The sequence below is a fragment of the Suricata suricatta genome, chromosome 9 (genome assembly GCF_006229205.1).
Source record: "Suricata suricatta isolate VVHF042 chromosome 9, meerkat_22Aug2017_6uvM2_HiC, whole genome shotgun sequence".
Taxonomy (NCBI): Eukaryota; Metazoa; Chordata; class Mammalia; order Carnivora; family Herpestidae; genus Suricata; species Suricata suricatta.
In genome coordinates this window covers 45,564,191-45,586,967 of record NC_043708.1, presented here as the reverse complement: position 1 = coordinate 45,586,967, position 22,777 = coordinate 45,564,191, and the positions used below count along the sequence as shown (strand labels likewise).

Here is a 22,777-nt window from a genome sequence, read left to right as displayed (position 1 = left end):
ATTCTGGCAAAGATTAGTGAGTATGCATAGACCTCGAGAGCTCACCACCCTGCTAGGCATGAAAAAAAAAACCCACAGTGCAAAATTTGGCAAACTTAGACAGGATACCCTGGCCTACCTGAAATTGAGGGGGCAAAATGTCCGGAATTACATGACACCGATTTAAAATATACCACACTGACAGAAGGGGCTGCATAATTCACAGAGCTCAGTGCAAAATGAGAACGTGGAGCCCCTTGTTCAAAAATGAAGAGTTTCAAGAGAACAGCAGCAGAGCATTAAACCAAGCCCTTCTGAGCACGGGCCCTGCTCGCTGAATTTAGTTTCCAAAACACGGCTTATAAAAATACATTTCTAAAACCATTTGGCTATTCACTCTCTATGGTTTGTTAGCTTTCTCCTATTATAGCAAGAACAACACAATCTTCCTTACAACGTATTCTATTTCGCCCTCACCCTCTTAAATGGCTTGACTCTCTGACAGGGAATCTGGAACTAATTTACTCATTTAATCAGGAGAAGAGCAGTTTTCCTGCAAGGAGCAGTCCGTTCCACTTCACTGCGTGGCCCTCTGCCCAGGGTCCTCAACTCGCCAGGAGCCCCGGGGTGGGCACGAGGGCACGAGGCACAACGGGTCCAGTTAGAGGACCTCGCAGGAGACCGCCAACCCACACCTGAAGTTCAAACCCTTTGGGGGTGGGGGTGGGGGTGGGTGCTGCGGCTAAAAAGTGGGCCAGGCCTCAGGCGCTGACAGCTCACTGGGAAGACTGGACAGCAGGCCTCCTGGGCCCTGGGAAGCCACAAGCACCCACAACAGATGGGGCGGCTGTGCCGTGTCCCAGACATTCCAACCAGATCGTCATTCCCTCTGGAGAAACACAACACTTGAGACGACACTGCTAGGTACCGGGGGGAGGAGGGAAGGGAGCAAAAGGTAAAAAAAAGTTTTATTTTGTCATTTGTTCATTTGTTATTTTCTCCCCACCCCCAGTCCCATTTTTCTCCTATTCAGGGAATATAAACAATAGTATTGCAGTTTTCCACAGGAGTGGATGAAACTGGGCGCAAACACACAGGGTTAAAACACACATTCCCTCTTGAAATTTGGCCCAAATTATGAGGCAGTCCTGAGGCCAGTGGAGTTCACGTGGAAGAGCAGTGTCGGGCAAGGTTAGGAAGTGGGCTCTTGAGCTGGGGCCCAGGATCGGGTCCCTGCTGGACACTTTTTTTTTTTAATTTTTTTTTAATGTTTTTTATTTATTTTTGAGAGACAGAGAGAGACACTGTGAGCAGGGAAGGGTCAGAGAGAGAGGGAGACACAGAATCTGAAGCAGGCTCCAGGCTCTGGGCTAGCTGTCAGCACAGAGCCAGACGCGGGGCTCGAACCCACGAGCTGTGAGATCATGACCTGAGCCGAAGGCGGATGCCCAACCGACTGAGCCACCCAGGTGCCCCTGGACACTTTTTAGTGGTCACTAAGCAAGTTCCTTCATGTCTATTCCTCAGTCTCTGTAAAATGGGGGAAGATGATGCCCCTGTGGGGCAGGGGGTTTTGTGGGACTAAAAGAGTTAATTCACGAAAGTACTTCTAACAGTGCTCGGCACCAAGTAAACCGTCCTTTGCTATTATATTTGACTTGCGTGGAAGGGAAAACTCACATCAAGTTCTGAAGACAAATTAGCAACGTGGTACCTCCCAGTTTGCTGGTGTTCTTTTCGTTACTCTCATCTGGTGTGTCTCCAGGAAAAATACACCCAGAGATTTATCTTTTCACTCCAGACTTCTAGAATCTGAGCAGGATTCCATGGCCTGGGAGGCTCTTCCATTAATCACTTGGTTACAGATCAGACACCTTCACCCAGCAAAGTGCTGAAGGATGTTGTCCTCAGATGTTTTTGTTCAAATCTTTTCTTAAGAAATAAGCAATAATCTTTTCCCTTGTGGGATGCACATTTCTCTAAAATCAACTGATATTTCCATATTTCCATGCTATTAATTCAATACCTTACCATCCTTGGGTTCCCAATGCCTGTACCCCCAAGCAAGTTTCCTAAAACCAAACCACCCACACACTCACACCAACAAACTCAGGATTCTCACTTCGAGTCACCTCCGAATCCTCGAAGAGTCCAGCCCTCTTGCCTTAATCTTGTTATCATGTTGCTGAAGTGATGCTCACAGCTTGAGCCTCAGGGGGCTTACAGAACCCTCCTCCCCATTGCTGAGACCCAGAATCACCTCCAGAGGTGACTCTGACCTCAACAGCATCAATAGAGAGCCAACATGGGAGACCTTTAGGTCTTTAGGCCTCTTTATTCCTTAGATATGCATTGCATTCTAGGGGAAAACCTAGCTATTGGCTCTTGGACCTAAAATGTCCCTTTCATCTGACAATTTCCTATCTGTTAGGATTCCTGGACTTTGCAGGTTCATCCTCTGGCTCACCTAAAAAGAATTTTTTTTAACCAACAGACTTTTTTTTTTTTTTTTAAAGAACAGTTTTAGGTTTACAGAGAAATTGAGCAGAAAGTAAAGGTTCCATAGCCCAACCCATCTGCAGTTTTTTAACTTCTTACATTAGTGTGATATATTTTATTTCACTGACAAGCCAATACCAATATTATTACCTAAAGTCTATCATTTATTAGGGTTTACTCTGTGTGTTATGCAGTTCTATAGGTTTGGGCAAATGTATAATGACATCTATTCACCATCATAGAGGCACACAGAGTAGTTTCACTGTCCTAAAAGTTCCCTGTGCCTCCCGTAGTCCACCCACCCACAACTCTCCCCCTGAAGTCCTGGAAACCACCAATCTTTTTATTATCTGTAGTTTCACTTTTCCTAGAATGTTACATGCAGTTGACCTTTGAACAATGTGCTGACCCCTGCAGAGCTGGAAATCTGCATATAACTTTTGACTCCCCAAAAACTAATAGCCTATTGTTGACCAAAATACCCTTACCAATAAGGCAAGGAAATATCTGATACATATTTTATATGTTATATACTGTATTCTTAACAATAAAGTAAGCTAGAGGAAAAAAATGTTAAGAAAATCATGAGAGTACCAAAAACAATAAGATACCCAGGAATAAACCTAGAGGTAAAACATTTATACTCTGAAAACGACAGAACACTTATGAAAGATAATGAAGAGGACACAAAGAAATGGAAAAACATTTCACGTTCATGGATTCCAAGAACAAACATTGTTAAAAGGCCTATACTACCCAAAGCAATCCACACATTTAATGCAATTTCTATAAAAATACCACCAGCATTTTTCACAGAGCTAGAACAAACAATCCTAAAATTTACATGGAACCACAAAGCAGTCCATAGCCAAAGCAGTCCTGAAAAAGAAAAGCAAAGCTGGAGGCATCACAATTCCTGATTTCAAACTATTTTACCAAGCTGTAATCATCAAGACAGTATGGTACTGGCACAAAAACAGACACCTAGGTCAATGGAACAGAACAGAAAACCCAGAGATGGACCCAGAACAATATGGTCAACTCATCTTCAACAAAGCAGTAAAGAATATCCAATGGAAAAAGACAGTCTCTTCAACAAATGGGGTTGGAAAAACCGGACAGCGACATGCAGAAGATGAAATTAGACCACTCTCTTACACTATACACAAAAGTACGTTAAAGATGGATGAAAGGTCTAAATGTGAGACAGGAAATCCTCAAAATCCTAGAGGAGAACACAGGCAGCAGCCTCTCTGACCTCAGCTGGAGCAACTTCTTACTAGACACATCTCCAGAGGAAAGGGAAACAAAAGCAAATATGAACTATGGAATTTCATCAAGATAAAATGCTTCTTCATGGTGAAGGAGACAACAAACAAAACTAAAACGCAGCCTACAGAATGGGGAGAAAATATTCGCAAACAACCTGACAAAGGGTTATATCCACAATCTATAATAAACTTACCAAACTCAACACCCAAAGAAACCTAATAATCCAGTGAAGAAATGGGCAGAAGACATGAATAGACACTTTTTCCAAGGAAGACATCCAGATGGCTAACATACGTGAAAACATGCTCAACATCACTCATCACTGGAAAAATGAAAGTCAAAAAATATATACCACCTCACACCTGTCAGAATGGCTAAAATTAACAACACAAGAAACAACAGGTGTGGGCAAAGATGCAGAGGAAGGGGAACCCTCTTGTATTGTTGGTGGGAATGCAAACTGGTGCAGCCACTCTGTAGAACAGTATGGAGTGTCCTCAAAAAACTAAAAATAGAACTACCCTATGACCCAGCAATTCCACCACTAGGCATTTACCCTGGGGATACAAAAAAAAAAAAAGAGATTTGAAGGGTTACATGCACCCCAATGTGGAAGGAGCTAGAGGGTATTATGCTAAGTGAAATAAGTCAGTTAGAAAAAGACAAATGCCATGTGATTTCACTCATATGTGGAATTTAACAAATAAAACAGGTGAACATATGGGAAGAGGGGGAGAAAAGAGAGGGAAACAAACCGTAAGAGACTCTTAATGATAGAGAACAAACTGAGGGTTGATGGAGGGAGGTGGGTGGGAGACGGACTAGGGATGACAGAGATTAGAAGGTGCCTGTGGTGAGCACTGCATGTTGTATGTAAGTGATGAGTCACGAAATTCTACTCCTGAAACCAATGTTGCGCTGTATGCTAACTAAAATTTAAATAAAAGTTAACAAAAAGAAAATCATAAGAGAATATACATTACAGTACTGTATTTAAACAAAGGCCACATAGAAGTAAACCCATGCGTTCAAACCTGTGTTGTTCAAGGGCCAATTGTTGTTGGAATCACACAGATGTAGCCTTTTCAGGCTTTCTTTCGCTTAGCATTATGTACTTAAGGTTCCTTGTGCACTTTAGTGCCTTAACAAGGCTAGAACATTCTTATCTGAATGTTTGCCATCCTTCACAGGTGTGATTCATTCTAACTGAAGTTTGAGAAATACTGCTTTAGTGTTTTTTTGGTTTTGTTTTTTTACCCCACAGTTTTTCAGTGAAGATATAACTCACATAACCATATATGAACGCACCTAAAGAATACAATTAGATTTTTTTTAGCATATTTACAGTTATGCAACTATCACCATAATCAAGTTTAACACATTTTAACGCCCACCCCCAAAAGAACCTGCACTCTCTGGCCATCCACTTCCTGGCATCCTCTTAGGCCCTAGCCCTGAGCAACCACTGATCTACTCCCTTTGCAGATTTGCCTCTTTGGGCAGATATTTCATATAAACAGAACCGAGCAATATGCTGTCCTTTGAGACTAGTTACCTTCATTCGGCACATTTTCCAAATTCATTCATATTGTAACATGTATCAGTACTCCATTCCTTTTTATATCTTGATCATATTCCATTGTATGGATTAGGACACTTTAAAAATCCATTCATCGACTGATGGACAGTTGGGTTTCTTCTACCTTTTGGCTATTCTAAATAGTGCTACTATGAATATTCATGTACAAGTTTTTATGGGGACATAAGTTTTCTTTTCTCTTGGTTATATAGTTACGAGTATAATTGCTCAAGTGGCAGGGCGCCTGGGTGGCTCAGTCAGTTGAGCATCCAACTTCACGGCTCTTCAGGCTCTGTGAGGACAGCTCAGAGACTGGAGCCAGCTTCGGATTCTGTGTCTCCTTCTCTCTCTGCCCCACCCCTACTAATCCCCTCTCTTTCTCTCTCTCTCAAAAATAAATAAACGTTAAAAACATTTTTTTTAAAAAGAATCGTTCAAGTGGTAACTTTGTGTTTAACTTTGAGAACTACGGGATTATTTTCCACAGTAGGTACCATTTTACACTCCCACCAGCAGTATACGAGGGTTTCAACTTTTCCACATCTTCAACACCTGTTTTTTTTAATATAGCAATCCATATGCATGTAAAGTAGGATCATTAGGATTTTGCTTGTGTTTGCATTTTCCTGATGACTAATGATATTGAGCATCTTTTCATGTGCCTACTGGGTAGTTTGTATATCTTCTGAGAAATGTTCTATCCAAAGTTTTTACATTATTGCTTTTTATTGTGTTGTAAGAGTTCTTCCTATATTCTAGATACAAATCTCTTATTAGATACATGATTTTCAAATATTTTATCTCTTTCTGTGGGTTGTATGTTCACTTTGTTGGTACTATCCTCTTAAGCACAAGTTTTTAATTTTGATGACACCCAATTTTTTTCTTTATTGCCTATGCTTTCAGTATCATATATAAAGAAGCAGTTGCTGGGGTGCCTGGGTAACTCAGTTGGTTGGGTGTCCAACTTTAGCTCAGGTCTTGATCTCATAGTTTGTGAGTTCGAGCCCCACATTAGGCTCTGCTGTCAGTGTGGAGCTTGCTTTGGATCCTGTCTACCCCACCCCACCACCACCCCTCCCTGCTTGCATGCTCTCGCGCTCTCTCGCACTCACTCTCTCTCTCTCTCTCTCTCTCTCTCTCTCAAAAATAAACATTAAAAAAAAAAAAGAAACTATTGCCAAATTCAGAGTCACAAAAATTTGCCCCTACATTTTTTCTAAAATGTGGCTAAATTACAGTCTCTGACCCATTTGGGGTTAATTTTTGCATATTGTGTAAGATAGGGACCCATAATCATTTAGCACGCAGATACCCAGCTGTCCCAGAACCATTTGTTAAAAGAACTACTCTCTCTCCTCACTGAACTGTTTTGGCAACCTTGTCAAAAATCAACTGACTGTAGCTGTGAGTGTTTATTTCTGGATTCTCACTTCTATTCCACTGATCTCTATATCCCTCCTTCTGCCAGGACTACATGGTCTTGATTAAAGTGGAATTCCTCCAAATGTTCTTTTTCAATTTTGTATAGGCTATTCTGGTTTCCATAAATTTCCATAAATTTTAGGATCAATTTCTCAGTTTTTGCAGAAAGACCAGCTGATAGTTGATAGGATTGTATTGAATATATAAAACAATTAGGAAGTATTGCTATGCTAATAATAAGTCTTCTGATTCATAAATATGGAATTAGGTCTAATTTTCTATTTATTTAGGTCTTAATTTTTTTGCAAAATGCTTTAATATATTTCAATGTAATAGTTTTGAGAAGAAGTAGCCGGAAAAGGTATCTTTAGAGTGAAAGCATCCAGGCTTTCCTTACTGAGTATGATATTAACTTGGGTTTTTCTTACATGTGGTTCCTTTTGTTCCTCCAGGCACTGGCTCTTTGTCTTACCTTGATTCAAGGAAATCCTTCTCATCTTTGAAGTTCTAGTTAAAATGTCCCTGTTTGAGGACCTCTTCCCTACACTTCCAGACTAGGCTCAGTGCCCTGTTCTTATCAGTATCATATCAAATACTTGTAAGCATGATTCTCCCCGCTAAGTTGGCCTCACCTTGCTCACAGACGTATCCCCAATAGAGACTGGCACACATGGGGTGTTGCCACCAACCAGCCTCATGTATTACACTCTATTCCTTAGTTTGGCACGAACACTGTTCTAGAAGTTGCATTTCTACCTCTGTCTCCACCTCACAGACAAGCCCCTGCTTTATTCATCCTTACACCCAGCACCTAACACAGAGCCTGGTACTCAGTAACCCTTAGTAACTTCTGTGAATCGTTCTGAGGCTACTCAAGAAGGAATTTTAAAAAATGCTAGATGTGATTTTTGCCCAAAACAACAGAAGGAAACATACCTTCAACGGGGCCAATCTGATTTGTCACAGCAAATCTAAGCACTCCTTCCCCCTCAGTGTACAAGGCAAAGACCCGGTCCACATTCAGCTGCTGGGTGGTGGGGACGGCCCGGGGTCTGGGGGCGTGCCTGCACGCCTGGTAAGTGATGTTCTGGTAGACGCGGTAGGACAGCGTTTGGTTGGTGGCACCGAAGATGAGTGAGTAGTCTCTGGAACTTGTGGAGGTCACAGCTGCAACAGACAGTATTCAGCCAAACTGATTAATTTTTTAAATATTAGATATTTTTCATGTGGGGGAGATTTTTCTGTTTTTCAAATTCCTGGAGCATGTTCCCTTGGGAAGTTCCTGAGTTAATATGGAAAACCTGCTAGACAATTCCAGGAATCTGAGTAGATGCAAAGCCAAAGTGCTAAGAAGGAGGAGGTACAATTGTTGCCATCGTTATTAGCAAAGAGTAAATTCTGCCACAGCATGCCAGCCATGCCAGGTGCTCTCTGCATGGCCCTGTGTATGCCCCAGCCCAGCAGGGTAGATGCAGTGATCACGCACAGGGGCCCTCGCCGAGGTTAAGAAGTAGCCTAAGACACGAGGCCGGTGCATGGGAGAGCTTGAACTGGGACACAAGGCAGCCCGACTCTATACCCCAAGTTTTCATGCTCAAGGTTGCACAGAGAGACAGCTCCCAACCTAAGTCTGAAGGGCTCTGGCCAAAGGAAGGGGATGTTCTTTTAGTGTGAGTGTGGGGTTGGAAGCCCAGGCCAGTGTTCCGGCCATCAGCGGTTCTGTGCACGAGCTGGGTTTCCCCTGCCCCTTTCTCCCCTCTGCCCAGCATCCGACTCTCACAACACAGAAGCAGGAAAGGCACGACTCAAAGCAAACCGCTGTGCCGTAGGACGGCGGCTGTGACTACACCAGTATCTTGCATTCAGGTGGTTTTCTAGAACTCAGCACAACTTACACATAACCAGCACGAAAGGGAGAGAGGAAAGGTGTTCTTTTGCTCATTCTCTAGGTGAGAAAATAGGCTCAGGTGGTAAGTGTCCTTAGCCCTCGTCTATTTTAAACTACAAATCCATGATGTGAATTCCTATCTTCTGACTCCACATCTAGCATTAGTTGTACAATACTGTGTAGCATCCCATTTTAAAACGGGTTGTAACAATGTTATGGGACAAGTAAAAAAGTCCAATCAAGATTTTTCCATGGCCCAGAGAACACAGGTGATTAAAATCTGTATATAATTATACAACCCTTACCCACTGCTCTAGACAAGGTTGCTATTGATTCACTATTTGAAAAGTACTGGGATAGAGATATTGATATTCATTTGTGTAGGAGCCAACATTTTCTCCTTATACTATATATTTATTCAGAGGAAAATGATATTGAGCTCCTTTTACATACCACACACTGTTCTAAGGACATTCCATGTAATAACTCATCACCCTCACAACTACCTTTATGACTTACGCACTCTCCCCATTTTACAAATGTCAAAACCGGTTACACATACCTGAGTCTGAGTAGTGGTAAAGCTCCTTGTAGGGAGCTAGGTGGACTGTGAAATTTGCTGGGACGTAAGGCACCTGGCCTTGAATGTTGGTCTTAATGCTCAGATAGTTCTCTGGATCAAGTCCTTCGGCAGTTTGAGTGATGTGAACCCTCTCTTCCCCTGGATAGAAAATAACTTCCATTTCATGGGTAAAGGTGGCACCTGGAGAGGAAGAAAGACTTCAGCACAGAGCTAACAGGAGGCATAGAACCTTCCAGTAACAATCACCACGGCACGCTTCTTCATTCCTACTGCTGTGGGTGATGGTGCGTATGGAGATCACCTGCTACCCAAGACTAAGTACCATCAGCTGCCGATTTCGTCAGTCCCCCAAAGTTTCTATTAAACAGGGTGGTTTCATCCTGCCTCATTTCACACTGCTTCTCTTTACAACAGCTTGCTTTCCGTGAGAAGCTATAGGAACATCTTGACCTTTCTCTTTCTGAGGTTGCCGGACTTACCGAAGAACAAACAAAAAAAAACTTAGGACACCCAGTTAAATTTGAATTTCAGATAACGAATGAATATATTTTTAGTATAACACGGCTCATACAATATTTGGGGCATACTTTTACTAAGTTATTCAAATAATTCATTGTTACCTGAAATTCGAATGTGACAGCGTATACTCCACCTACTTGTGACTCAAAGTTTTATTCAAACCTTGATAGAAATGGCTCTGGAGGTGGGGGAAGAACTTTTCTCTCAGCACTTTATCTGTGATAAAGCCAGCAGGAAACCAACCTTTTCAGGTAGGAGGAAAGAGCCAAAAAAAGATCCTCTACACCCTTGTTATCAAAGCGTGGTCCTTAGACCAGCGCTGGCATCTCCTGGAAGCTCAGTTAGGAAAACAGAATCACAGACCGCAGCGCAGGCCCTCGGAGCCAAATCTGCCTTTTCACAAGGGCTGCAGGTGATCTGCAGGTTAGAATGTGAGAGGCGGTCCCTGGTCTGTACCATTAGAGGTCAGAGTCGCAGGGGTGGGAGAAGAGAAAGTTTACTCGCAAAGTAAACTCCTCTCCAGATGCCCTGTAATCACCATTTGTGCATCTCTATTTGACAGATCTGTGTGTAACAACTCAAGTAAACACAGCCTAACAAACAAGCTTCAACCAATTCTGGTGAAAGGACACAAATGGTCCAAATGGAATCATCCCATTTCTCAGGACAACTTGGAGACCGTGGAAGAAAACAGTCCTGGGAAACCAAACCACGCCCAGCTACGCACGTGTAGAGCATTGAACAAACTGCTCCTCTTTCACGAGTAAAAACCAAAGCATGATGGCTGGTAGCCATCAGCCCCTTTACAGGCCCCCGCTACTCACCTGTGAGACGGAAGCCATTCTCCCAGCCTGGCTTTTCTAAAGCAAAGAGCCAGCCAAATAGGCCTCCGATTGGTGTGAGTGGGAGAAGGGCCTGGGCCGCGGGCTGTGGGATGTGGCTGATGGCCGTGTAGGCTCTGCCGTCATTGCCCACAATGTAAGCGTGCAGGTCCACGTCGGTGAAGTGCACGGGCGTGTGGCCCACGCGGAGGTGGCCACTCACTTTCCCGTTGACTCGATGCGGTACCCCTAAAAGACAGCAAATCCAGTCAACTCTGACCATGGTCCAGGTTGGGGACTGATATACAGAAAATAATTCCACTCACAATTCCCAAAACTCGGTCTTATAGGCATTTTCATGATTCCTTAACCAACCAATTCTCCACTAAGTACAAAACAGACCTGTCTTCAATTCTTTTCTCCCATCCACTCTCCCATCTACTTTGACTCTAATGAGCTGGCAAAAAGGAGGAAAGATTTCTGGCTAATCCTCAAATTGGGAAACCAGCCCAAATGCATTCATTTCTCCTTATCAAGTACCTGCACGTTGCCAGGGCTTTGATTCAGGCAGGAGGAGATTCAAGGTCCATAAGCAGAGTCACAGCAGTGGCTGGAAGCAAGCAACTGGCAAAAATACACACAGAGCAGCCCCCTCCCCATTGAGCCAGTGGCTCTTACCTTCTGGCAGACAGTACTTCCCACTTCCGTAAAACCTGGACTGGCAGTGGCAGCAAAAGCCAGTGGCGTAGTCGGTGCAGAAGGCGTGCGGGGAGCACTGTCCATGGTGGTGTTCGCAGGTTTCCTTGTTGGCAGCGTTATATGTGAAGACTGGGAAATAAAAACAAACTTGCCTTACAAGGACGTAGTGGTTCCTGCCAGGCTTCCTCGTGGACGCCACATCTGCTCCATAAAATCAGTTTAGATTGCAATAAACAAATGGTTTTGATGTTTAAGCGATGGAAACAACACTCAACCCGGGGGAGTTCACTTGCTTTGTCTTCTGGCAAGACGTACCGTGGACTGCTCCCATCTGGTCTTGCCGCAAAGCTGGTGAACTTGGGGAAGGCCGCAGCTCCCCAGCACTCCCAGGAGCACCACGGCCAACCAGCAAGGACGTGTGAGGCCAAACTGTACAGAGCTGCCATTTTGTGGGTCTACAGTGGTCAAATAGCAGCAATTTTATGTGACTCAACCTGAGACGAAGGACCCGGAGAGGAAGACCGAAAAGCGAAATAACAAATGTGGTCTTAGGTCCAAGCACTAGGGGGTCCTGTACCTAAAGAGAACGGCCTGTAGCTTGTCTCATCTGCCCAGAGAGGTGGGTTCCTTCTGATAGAGAAGGGCCTTAAAGGACACACACATTCCTAAGGAGAATGTACCGAGAGGAAGGGAGGAAGGGGAAGGGAAGAGGGATTCAGCTGTTAAATGCCCTGTGCCTTTGCGGGGTGTCTGTGGTGGGTATGGCACAAGCGAGATTGTTTCTCGGTAGGAGAGAGGGGGCCACGATTACAGCTCTTCTGGGAAACCACAGTGGACCAGCAGTGGTTCCTTCCATCTCCCACTTATTCTGCCCATTAAAAAAAGAGGGCCTTCAGGGGCGTGTGGGTGGCTCAGTCGGTTAAGCGTTCCACTCTTGGCTTTGGCTCAGGTCATGATCTCATGGTTTGTGAGTTCGAGCCCCATGTCGGGCTCTGCATTGGTAGTGCAAGGCTGTTTGGGATTCTCTCTCTCTCTCTCCCTCTTGGTCCCTCCGCCCCCACTCCCCCCCTCAAAACAAATAAACAAACATTAAAAAAAAAGAACAAGAGAAAGGGGGCCACCTGTACTACCAGATTGGAGTACAAAGGAACTGGAACAGGCGCCATTTCCATAAAGGAAATGGCCAAGAGCGGGGTGTGGCGCCAATGGAGGAGAGAGCGCTCTCTCCAGACACCAAGGCTGATGTTAGGCCGGAGGGTGGCCACCAGGAAGCAAAGTCAAAGTGGCTATGCACGTCCCGGGGAGTTTTGGGGAACGCAGAGACAAGCAGGGACAGCAAAGAAGTCTAGCTCTGGACTCTGCTGCTGCCGCGGGGTGCCAGCTCTGGGGGAAGACAGATGTCCTATTCCTCCAGACCTGTGCTCCGGACCTAGGTCTGAGGAGGAGACTGGAGGGTAAGGAAGAAATGGAAAGATTAACATGTACACACGACTCCAGGAAAGAAGAGCAAACAAACCAAAGGAAGGGAGATGTAGCCCAGGTAAGTAAATACAGCCAGACGGAGACTTGTATCAGCAGGTAAAAAGAGAACAAAGTTACCACTTAAACCGCGCTTCCTCTATGCCAGATACCACTCTATGTACTTTATTAATGCTGTCCGTTTGCACAAGAGCAGGAACTGTTTTTATCTCTGTTCTGTAGATAAATAAGCTGAAGCGCAGATTAAAGTGAATTTCCTGTAGTCACTATAGGCAACTGGATTTGAACCCAGGAGGTCTGGCTCCAGCCACACTCCCATGGACGCCAAGTACATGGGCCACGAGAGCTGGGTTAGGGATCTGATCAGATGCTAGGGGTTGAGCAGCAGAGGCTTCAGCAAGTAAGATTTGAGGTGCACTTTATAAATCAAGCCTGATGGCAGAAGAGAGCCGAGGTGACCCAGATGGGGGTCACGGCGCGTTGTGGGGGAGCACAGGTGAGAGGTGGAAGAGCAGCAGAGCATTAACTTCCGACAGAACTTCACTGCTGCGGACAGACTCTGGAGAAAGCAGCAGGCTGAGGGGTTGGCAGGGCAGGTAATCTGGACGCAAGTGAAACATCTGGGAGCATCGTGAGAATGAAGTCAGTGACTCAAGACTTGGTATTAGGGCCTTGATGACACGGCTGAGAAATTCCAGTTTGATAAAAGTAGAAATTTAGGCATAATCCTGAACAGTTTTTTTTTTAATAGGAAAGGGACATAGAACTCACAACCCCCTCCAACCCCCGACCCAAAACAATCCGGAATGGGTAGTATAGAGCCTGCTGTGAAGAAAACTATGTATTGCTATTTGCCACTGATTTAAGAAGTTGGGACCCAGTTTGAGTAAAAAGTAACTTGTCAGGATGGGTTCGTCCAGCTCTGAAGGTAACAGCTAAATGTAAAGAGGCAGTTCCTGGGGCAGCTGGCACACTGGCGAGTTCTTGGGCACGGCTGCCATCAGGACTCTCCTCTAGAACAGGTGGGAGGGACATGGGGTGGGGGGTAATGGCAGGAGGACCCCAACCTCTAGAACTCAACCTTAGCCATGGCTCCGGTGGCTCTGTGCAATCCACAGAAATGGTCTCTAAAAACAGGGTGACACCCGTTCTCACACCTCCATTGCCAGAAGTCACATTTTTTTCCTGAACGTACTTCTGAGGACCAAGGTACAAAAGCCATGTGACACAGGTCTAAAGGGTGGCTATATTCAGGTTAAGTCCAGTAAAAATAAAACCAAACCCTAAACACTGTTCTCCTGGATTAAAGAAATAGTGGGTCTGTATTGTACTCCCTGTTTCTCTGGCGAAGACTCGTTCTTGCACCTAATCCCCATTGCAAGAGTGGGTCATCACGCAGGGAGCAATGGGATGCAGGAGGACTGCAGATTTGGAGAGTTGAAGTTCATTTAACTAAACAGCAAGGTGCAGGCATGGCTTTCATAGGGGTAAAAGGAGAGATGGTTAGCAATGCAGCCAGCCACTTACAAAGGCAACTGTGCAAAAGTTTAAGCTGACTGGCATACTGATTGCATTTTTCTTTTATTATTTTAAGCTTGAAAGTGCCAGTTGGGGGGGGGGGGGACACTGACTCTGAGATCATGACCCAAGACCCGAGCAGATATTAAGCAGGGTTTTTTTTGTAGAATATTGCGTTCTCAAGATGGAACTTATCGAGCCACAAATGTAAGCTCAGCCTTCCAGCCGCCTGACAGCTGCACCAGGAAAGAAGTGGAGTTCGCTCCTGACAGGGGGAAACACAGGCTCCCCTTAGGATCCCTCGGCGTGCCTGGCTTCACACAGGCGTGCACACAGATGCACACCCTTAATACAGTATCAACTTGTCAGGCGAAATGTAAATGCCCATTGGACTTTTTTTCATGTATTAATTCAACAAATAATGTGAGCACTCACTCTGGGCATGGCTCTGACCTAGGAATTAGGGCCACAGCAGACAAACCCGCTGCCCTGAAGCTTACATTCTCCTAGGCAGCACTGAATAAACAGGTAACTTATTTGGTACAGGGGTTGTTGTTAAGAGCTGTGCAGAATCTTAAGTCAGGGAAGGCCAGGAGGGCTGGGAATGGCTCTTTTAAACATCAGGATCAAGGAGAACCTTGGGAGGAGGTGACCTCCGGGCACAAGCCTGGAGGCAAGGGCATGTGGGAGGAACGGGGCAGTGAGAGAAGGCTGGGGAGGTACTGGCCAGCTGTCACAGGGCCCCGTAGGTCTCAGGAAAGAGCTGGGCTGTAGTCTGAGAAGAAGGAGAGCCACTAGGGCATCTTGAGAAGAAGAGTGACCTACGATACTTAAGGAATGAGCCAATGAGTGTGTACCCCATACCCCAGCAGCTGGAAGATCTGGTGGAGAGAGTGTGTTGAAGATGGGGCTGACAGGGTTTGCTGACGGGTTGGACGGAGCACAGAAAGGGAGCAGAAAGGGAGAGAAGGTGAAAGGAAAGAGAGAAGACAGAGACAGAGCGGAGAGAGAGAAGCCCACAGTGACGTTCACATCTTGGTGAGCTGCCACTGCCTGAGGCAGGGGGACTGTGAAGAGCAGGTTTGTGAGGGAACCATTCCAGCAACAGCCGGGAGGCGTCAGGGAGGCTCTCTCCCTCTCCAACAGGACTTATACCCTCGGAGGGCACCATTCAGCCACTCAGGAGAGCTGCATTTCTCCATGGATCGTGGGGAGCCACTGCTTCACAATCACCAGGGACGCCTCTTCAAAGTGCCAATTCCCAGGGCACACCTTAGCCCCACCAAGTCAGACTCCAGGGTGCATCCCGGGTCTGCGCCTGAGCCGCTCCCCAGGTGGGCCTGGTGCCCACTGATGACCTTCAGGCCATTTGTAAACTTTCCATTTCTGAGCTCAAGGATGCTCATTAATGTAGTTAATGAATTTCATCTGACAGTTAGCAGCTCCTGGGGGTGGTGGGGTTTCAGGCAATGCCCTCATATTCATTCCTGGCCAGCTGAGCAGCAGGATTCGGTGCTTACTGTGGCCTTGGACCCAGATCCACGAGCCCAGATCCACCAGCCCAGAGGCCAAATCCCCTCCCTGATGAAGAGACAGAACTGGACCTAGGAATAGGATCCCACAGGCAACTATCAATCCACGGCAAGAAAAGCCAGACTTTCAGCCAACACGCCTTCTCAAATTTCTATGGGAACTGCAAGTACATCCAAAGGTGCTGAAACACTTGAAGGTGTAGAATCGATGTCTGAACCCCAGCTGGATGAGTTGCGCCATGAGCGTGTACCAAAACAAGTGACAGTTTTCTTTTCCTGTGATCATTCCTCTTTACATCAGAGTTTTGAATGTATTTTCATCTACTTCTTCCTATTCTGGTGAAGAGGCATTACTTTCTCTTTATAGATGAGAAACTGAGGCCCATGGAGGTGATATGATCTTCTGGCTCTAAACTGCATGCTTTTTCCACTACTTTGGAATCACCAGGGGACCTAGTTTAAAAAATTCCGGTTCAGAAGATGGTGGAGGGGTGTGGAAATCAGCATTTTAAACAAGGGCCCCAGGGAATCAGATGCTGGCGGACTAGAGCCCACATTTGGAGAAATCATTTTTCTTCCATGGCTTCTTCTCTCCTGAATTTACCCACAGCTGTCTTCCAGGCCCTCCTGGGACCCACTCTGCCTGGGCACACCTGTCACGGAGAGTCTAAAGAGGAGTCGGCTGGCTTGCGCCTGGCACAGCAGGAGGGCAGAGGGTACCCAGATTTGAAGGTGCTCAGTTTACAAAGGCTTTGTTAACCTGAGGACTTTCTCTCATTTCTTTTCCCCTTTAATGCATTTTCACTCTTCTCATATCCTTCATAGAAAGAAAAACGGGGTGGGGATATGTACAAGAAGGAAGGGCACCTGCCAAATTTCCTGAGATTTGTCTTCATTGGGAGTTCTTCACAAAAGTGGAAAACTTCTCTTAAAAAAAATTGAAAATAATGGTGCCTGTGTGGCTCTGTTGGTTAAGCAATGGACTCTTGATTTCAGCTCAGGTCTTGATCTCACGGTGGAGAGTTCAAGCCTCACGCTAGGCCCCACACTAGGCTCCGTGCTCAGCGTGAAGCCTACTTAGAAAAAAAAAAAAAGAAAGAAAGAAAACCTTCTCTGCTCTAGATTTGATCTGCCCTTCAATCTTCATTCTGCCGGCAACACATAAGCCCTGATCTTCAGCCTGGGGCCTGCCCTCCTTACTTACGGGCTCTGGCGCAGCCACCAGGAAGGTGGAAGAGGAGCTCCAGGCAGTGTAGGAACAGCACAGATGAGGGCTTTCGCAGGGGGCTGCCCCGGGCGGCTGGACTGACTTTTTTTTTTTTTTTTTAATTTCAACAGCTTTTACTGCTCAAGAAAAGGACCCACATTTTCACTGCAGGAAAGATCTTCCCAAGTCTCCCTGCCTTGTAGAATGATTGACTAGTAAGAAAAACCACATCCAACTTTGTAATGAAAAACAGTGGTACAGGGGCGCCTGGGTGGCTCAGTCAGTTGAGCATCTGACTTCGGCTTAGGTCATGATCTCGCGGCTTGTGAGTTCGAGCCCCATGTTGGACTCTGTGCTTATAGCTCAGAGCCTGGAGCCTGCTTTCGATTCTGTGTGTGTATCTCTCTCTCTCTCTCTCTCTCTCTCTCTACCCCTCCCCTGCTCAAGCTCTGTCTCTCTCTCGCTCTCTCTCTCTCAAAAATAAACATTAAAAAAATTAAAAAAGAAAAACAGTGGTATACTTTTCCCTCTAATTGTCAGTTTGTTTTCTCCTGGGGTGTGAGTGTGTGTGTGTGTAGCGTACAGTGATGCTGGCGGAGCATACAGTCATTAGGAGTTGGGGGGAGTTGTATGGGCAGTGAGTTACATCTGCTGTCATGGCATCAGCAGGCTCTCCCACGCAGGTGTCTCCCCAGGTAAGGGAAGCCTTCCTGTTCACAGACCCTCAGCAACCTGGACGTGTCCCTGGGAGAGACGCCTTCTCATCTGCAAGGGCTGCGGGGGAGGCAGAGCCAGCTCTAATTCAGCCCGGGGCAGAAGCTGCATGAGTAACACATTCCTGCAGCCTTTCCCAAAGCCAGAAGGAGGGCTGGACCAGAAGCCACAGGGAAATCCCTGTGACACCCTGGGATTTCCCGGCTTGACTGCCGTCTAAGTGGGAACACCAGGATCCCACGGGGGAGTGTGAACAGCTGAGGTTTCATTACACAGACTGAGGTTAGACGAAGGTGCTCACAGCACCACCCCACCAGGTTCAGGAGTATCTAAGGGCTCCGCAAGTCATCATGCCCGCCACCCAACACACAGCCAGTCCTGGTCCTCGTCAGCTGCAGTCCTTACCTCTCCCCCACCCCCACTCTCTCCCTCTCCATTTTCACTTGTCAGTCCTCTGACCAGACTGTTTCCCCCGTTTCCCTCTCTAAGCTCAGACTCTGACGCCATGGTCTGGCTCAAGGCCCTCTTCCTTCACAAAGACTTCCCAGACTGTGGGGGTGCATGGTTCCGCCCTCGGCTGTGTCACCTGACAGCGTGTGCCAGTCCTTCCTGTGGCTTCCTGGTCTCTTACTCAGACAAGTCACTCAGTATTTCCAGGCTTCAGCTTCTTCCTCCGTAACATGGTAAGAATGACAGTATCTCCACCTCACACGGCAGTTCTGAAGACTGATCGTGACAGCACAAACTAAAGCAAGTTCCCACTTAGAGTCCCAGGGCATATGCGATAAATGCCACCCTCACTAGTGCCTCGGCCAGAGCAGGGCACGTGACAGGTGCTCAGGTAACTTTCTACTCTGCCGACAAGCTCCTGGAGCTCCCTGGACAAACAAGGCACCTTAGATAGAAGATGCTTGCTCGCATTTCCATTTTATTGCTGGCTCTGTGGTCTATGAAAACAGAACAAAGCAAATACTACACTTAAGGCCAGAACTAGAGTGTGATTGGGGGGCGCCTAGATGACTCAGTGGGTTAAGCATCCAACTTGATTCTGCCTCAGGTCACGATCTTGCAGTTCGTGAGGGAGCCCCATGTCAGGATCTGCGCTGATAGTGGGGAGCCTGCTTGGGATCCTCTCTCTCCTCTTTCTGCCCCTCCCTCCCCCTCTCTCAAAATGAATAAATTAAAAAAAATAAAGTGTGATTGGGACATTCTTGAGTGATGTACACATGTTCTGAAAAGACTCTAGATTTCTCAACAGGAAGATAAGTCTATAAAAAGAGTCCCTAAGGGAAAAAAAATTTTGAAAAGAGAAGGAAAGATATTTGGGGATTCTTTAACGAAATCCTAACTTAGGAGTTTGGTTTGGCAACATGACTTGTAAGTTTAAAGGGGAGATTAAAATGCATTGGGCATAGTGCTTGCCATACTCAATTCTAATCCTCACAGCTACCCCACACAGTTTACATTTTCTCCATTTTACAGCTGAGGAAAAGGAGGGTCAGAGGATATGTCTCACCCCAGACCACAAGGCAGAGCTGGGAATCGAGCACAAGTCACCCAACACCCAAATCCGTGCTCCCCCACCCACTCCATCAGTAGAAACAGCCAGGCAGGTGGCTCACGGCTGGACATTTGTTGGCAATGTTCCGTGTGAGTCGCTGCCCCTCTCCACCAGCTATCACAGAAGAAGTCCACTTCTACTGGATGGACCTCTAGGGCACCAGTGTTTCATTTGGGGGAAAAAAAAGGACCTAATAATTGCATGGTTTTATAATCCACACAGTCTTCCTAAAGCCTGAGGTAAAAACACAAGCTCACTAATTTTCCCCTCTCTGCGCTCAAGTTTTAAAGTCTCCCCTCTGTGCTAATATGCAGTTGCTGATTTTTTTTTCTTCACAGTACAAAAATTTCTAGTTAGATATTTTTTTAATGTCTCAGTGTACTAACCAGCTTTTTCATATGCATTTTGCCATTTCTAAGACGTCGGGAGTAGACGCCCTCCAGCAGCTGCTAAATACCACAGTCCATGCCCCACAAGGATTATGGCTGCCGCCTCTGTTCTCTGTATTCCTTAAGCCTCCTCCCCTCACTCCAGTGAGCTCAACCTCTCACAGCTCGAAGCAGGCTGTGCAGCCCCTTTCTTCTTAACCCTTTAGTCAATCACTCCACAGATCAGCTTTTTAATATTCCAACCTCTTCCCAGGGCAGGAAATCACACGTGAAAAGGATTGCATCTTTACCTCCAAATTCCCTTTGCTAAAAATCTTTGATACTTGGCTTTAAACTTTCTATAGATATGTGTAATTTTCACTGAAAAGGCTTCCAATAAAATTCATATCCTCGATTTGACAGAAGAGTGCCCCTTAGGCACAAATTAAGGCACAGTGATTTAACAAGCCCCTGTCAAACCTCTAGCCACCCCCCGCCCCACCTCACTCCTACTGCCTTAAATCTCCCATAATTAGTCAAAGCAGCCACCATTTATTAAGGGTCAAGTAGTGCAGACACTGAGAACTTTGTTATCTCCTATGGTCCCCTCAGCAAACAGGAGAAATCAGAGGCTTGAGGGTTTCATGCGTTGCCTCAGTCGCCAGCAAGTGAGCACCCAAGTGAGCTGCAAGAACCCAAACCTAAGTCCGACACCAGTGTTCTCCCGCTAATCGTTGCACAACGCCACTTTCATCACAAAATAGTTTCTTTCCTCCTAAAGTAAGCACTTCTTCAAGCATGTTCTTCAAGATGGCTGCCACCGCAGAAGAACCCAGAAGGCCCTCGGCTAGGTCAACATGTTTTTACAACAAAAGGAATGGGAAACAGAAAAGGTGGGGTGGGGGGTGAGGGCAGAGGTCCTGAAGAGTGCTTTCACCTCTGGCCTCTCACCCCCCACTAGAGGTCAGATGAGCAATCCTTGGAAGAAGTGGAATGGATTTGTGCTCGCTTTCCCGCTCAGTGCGTCCATCCCTGACTGGGAAGGAAGAGCTGATGTGACAAGACTCGAGTTGGAAAAGAAGGCGACATGACTCCATGTCTGTATTAATTAACTGCTGCCTCCTCTTGGCATTTCTTTCCTGGCCCCTCACCCTAGTCAGTGAGTCATGAAATCAGGACAAGACTCTAGGGAGGCAAATACCACAGCTGCACAGCCATGAACCAGAAAGGACAGGGCACAGGTGGTTAGCAACTTTCTTTCCCTATGGGTCTCCCCTCCCACACACCACCGGTGCGTCTCTAACTAAGGGGAGGACAAGCACTGTCCCATAACAGAGCAGGAATCTGGAATGTGTGTCTGACCAGCGCAACGAGCCACTTAAAACTAAAGCCTTCACCCCTCCAACACTATAATATATATGAAGCCTCAGAATGTTTTACCTTTACTGAACTTCTTTAAAAATATTTGTTTATGTTTGAGAGAGAGAGAGAGAGAGAGAGAGAGAGAAACAGATCATGAGCAGAGGAGGAACAAAGAGAAAAGGATGCACAGAATCTGAAGCAGGCTCCAGGCTCTGAGCTGTCAGCACAGAGCCCAACATAAGGACCGAACTCACGAACTGCGAGATCATGACCTGAGCAGAAGTCAGATGCTTAACCGACTGACTGAGCCACCCAGGAGCCCCACCTTTGCTGAGCTTTCAAGCTGAAATACTTCATTACACCTGACAGCATAGCCAGCACGAACCACCTACTTCTTTCCCACTTGCTTCATGAGGCCCATTTAAAACAAAAAAACCAAAAAAAACATTATTAATGGTCAAGAGATTCCAACAGACTTTGCCTGCCAAGATTTATTTGGCAGAGAAAGATACTCCATCTCCTAAAATGTAGGTTTAAAAGTCAGTTCCAACCTTCATTTTGCTGAACATTTCACCAACTCCCTGGAGGGAAAAATCACAACTCTGTGCGAGACCAGTATTTTAAAAATGAAGTCTCCGTGCCCAGTTTTCTCACGCACTTACCTTCAGTGTTGGAAGTGATGACGTCTTCCACCCCTAACACTTGCCTCCCTCGACCCAGTGGGATACTGTGAGCGGGCGAGGGGTAGTGTAGGATGACCTTTCCTTCAGGGCGCGCTGGAGGAGCGTCCACTTCTGACGGTGGTGCCCCTCCAAACGTGGAGGGGTTGATGCTTTTGTTTTCAGGGTATGGAGGCAGGGTTCCCTGGGAAGGATCCAGTGACTCTCCTTCTATCTCTGATGGAGTCGGGCCTCTGGTCCCTGACTGTTCAGAAGACTCAACGTGGCTGTTTAAATCTGGGGTGTCCATCCCCCATGGAGGTCTCCCCTCTTGGGATTGAGGGTTCAAGGGGGCAGATTCTGTTCCCGGGTAGAATGGCAAATTACTAGCGGTCAGATGCGGTGAAGTGGAGGTCAGACCAGAATTCCCACCCCCTGAGGGTCTTGACTCAGCTTTCGATTGGAAGGAACCACCAACGCTGCTGTGGCCATTCAGGGTTTCCTCTAGTTCACTTGGGGGGTATTCGACCTCCTCCTCATTCTCCCCGTAATAATCCAAATTGTCCTCAGTGTAGTCACTTTCCAGGACCGCAGGGAGGTTGACGGAATGCTCCGGGGGCGCTGAGGAGCGGCCTTTGGCAAGGTCTCCTCCAGCTGTTGCTGACCTGATACTGTCCAGTCGGGGGGCGCTTCCGATGTGGAAAGCCCACACTCCAGGGGCCCCCAGGTTGCTTTGTCTAAATAAAAGGGAAACAGTGCATGACCAAACTGTCCATTCGCCCCTTACCCTGTGAAGGTTAGCAATTTATGTTTTTAATTTATTTTTTGTTTTTATTTAAAAATTTTTTTCATATAATTTATTGTCAAATTGATTCCATACTAGAGCAATTTATTTTAAAACCAAAGCACTGTTAAGATCAAATTGAGAGTTTTCACCAGTGTATTAAACCAAATAAAACCAGGCTTATGTTATAACTAAAAGGATTATACTGGAATTTTGATGTAAACTACCTTTTTTTTCAACATTAGCTTTCAGAATGCTAGACCATCAATTTAGAAATCTGCTCTAAGGGGCACCCGCGTGGCTCAGTCAGTTTGGCCTCTGACTCTTGA

The 22,777-nt window shown here is 46.1% G+C and overlaps 1 protein-coding gene across 1 annotated transcript in view; it reads right to left on the bottom strand.

The window, feature by feature from the left end:
* The window catches only part of NID2 (nidogen 2), a gene marked incomplete at its 5' end in the record, with an annotated part of 63,383 nt that overhangs the window by 24,395 nt on the left and 16,211 nt on the right, over positions 1–22,777 (bottom strand). The window contains 5 exons of the mRNA XM_029952187.1: positions 7,691–7,921; positions 9,205–9,405; positions 10,569–10,814; positions 11,244–11,393; positions 21,668–22,401. Of these exons, the coding sequence (XP_029808047.1) occupies positions 7,691–7,921; positions 9,205–9,405; positions 10,569–10,814; positions 11,244–11,393; positions 21,668–22,401 (1,562 nt within the window). The remainder of the gene's footprint in view (positions 1–7,690; positions 7,922–9,204; positions 9,406–10,568; positions 10,815–11,243; positions 11,394–21,667; positions 22,402–22,777) is intronic.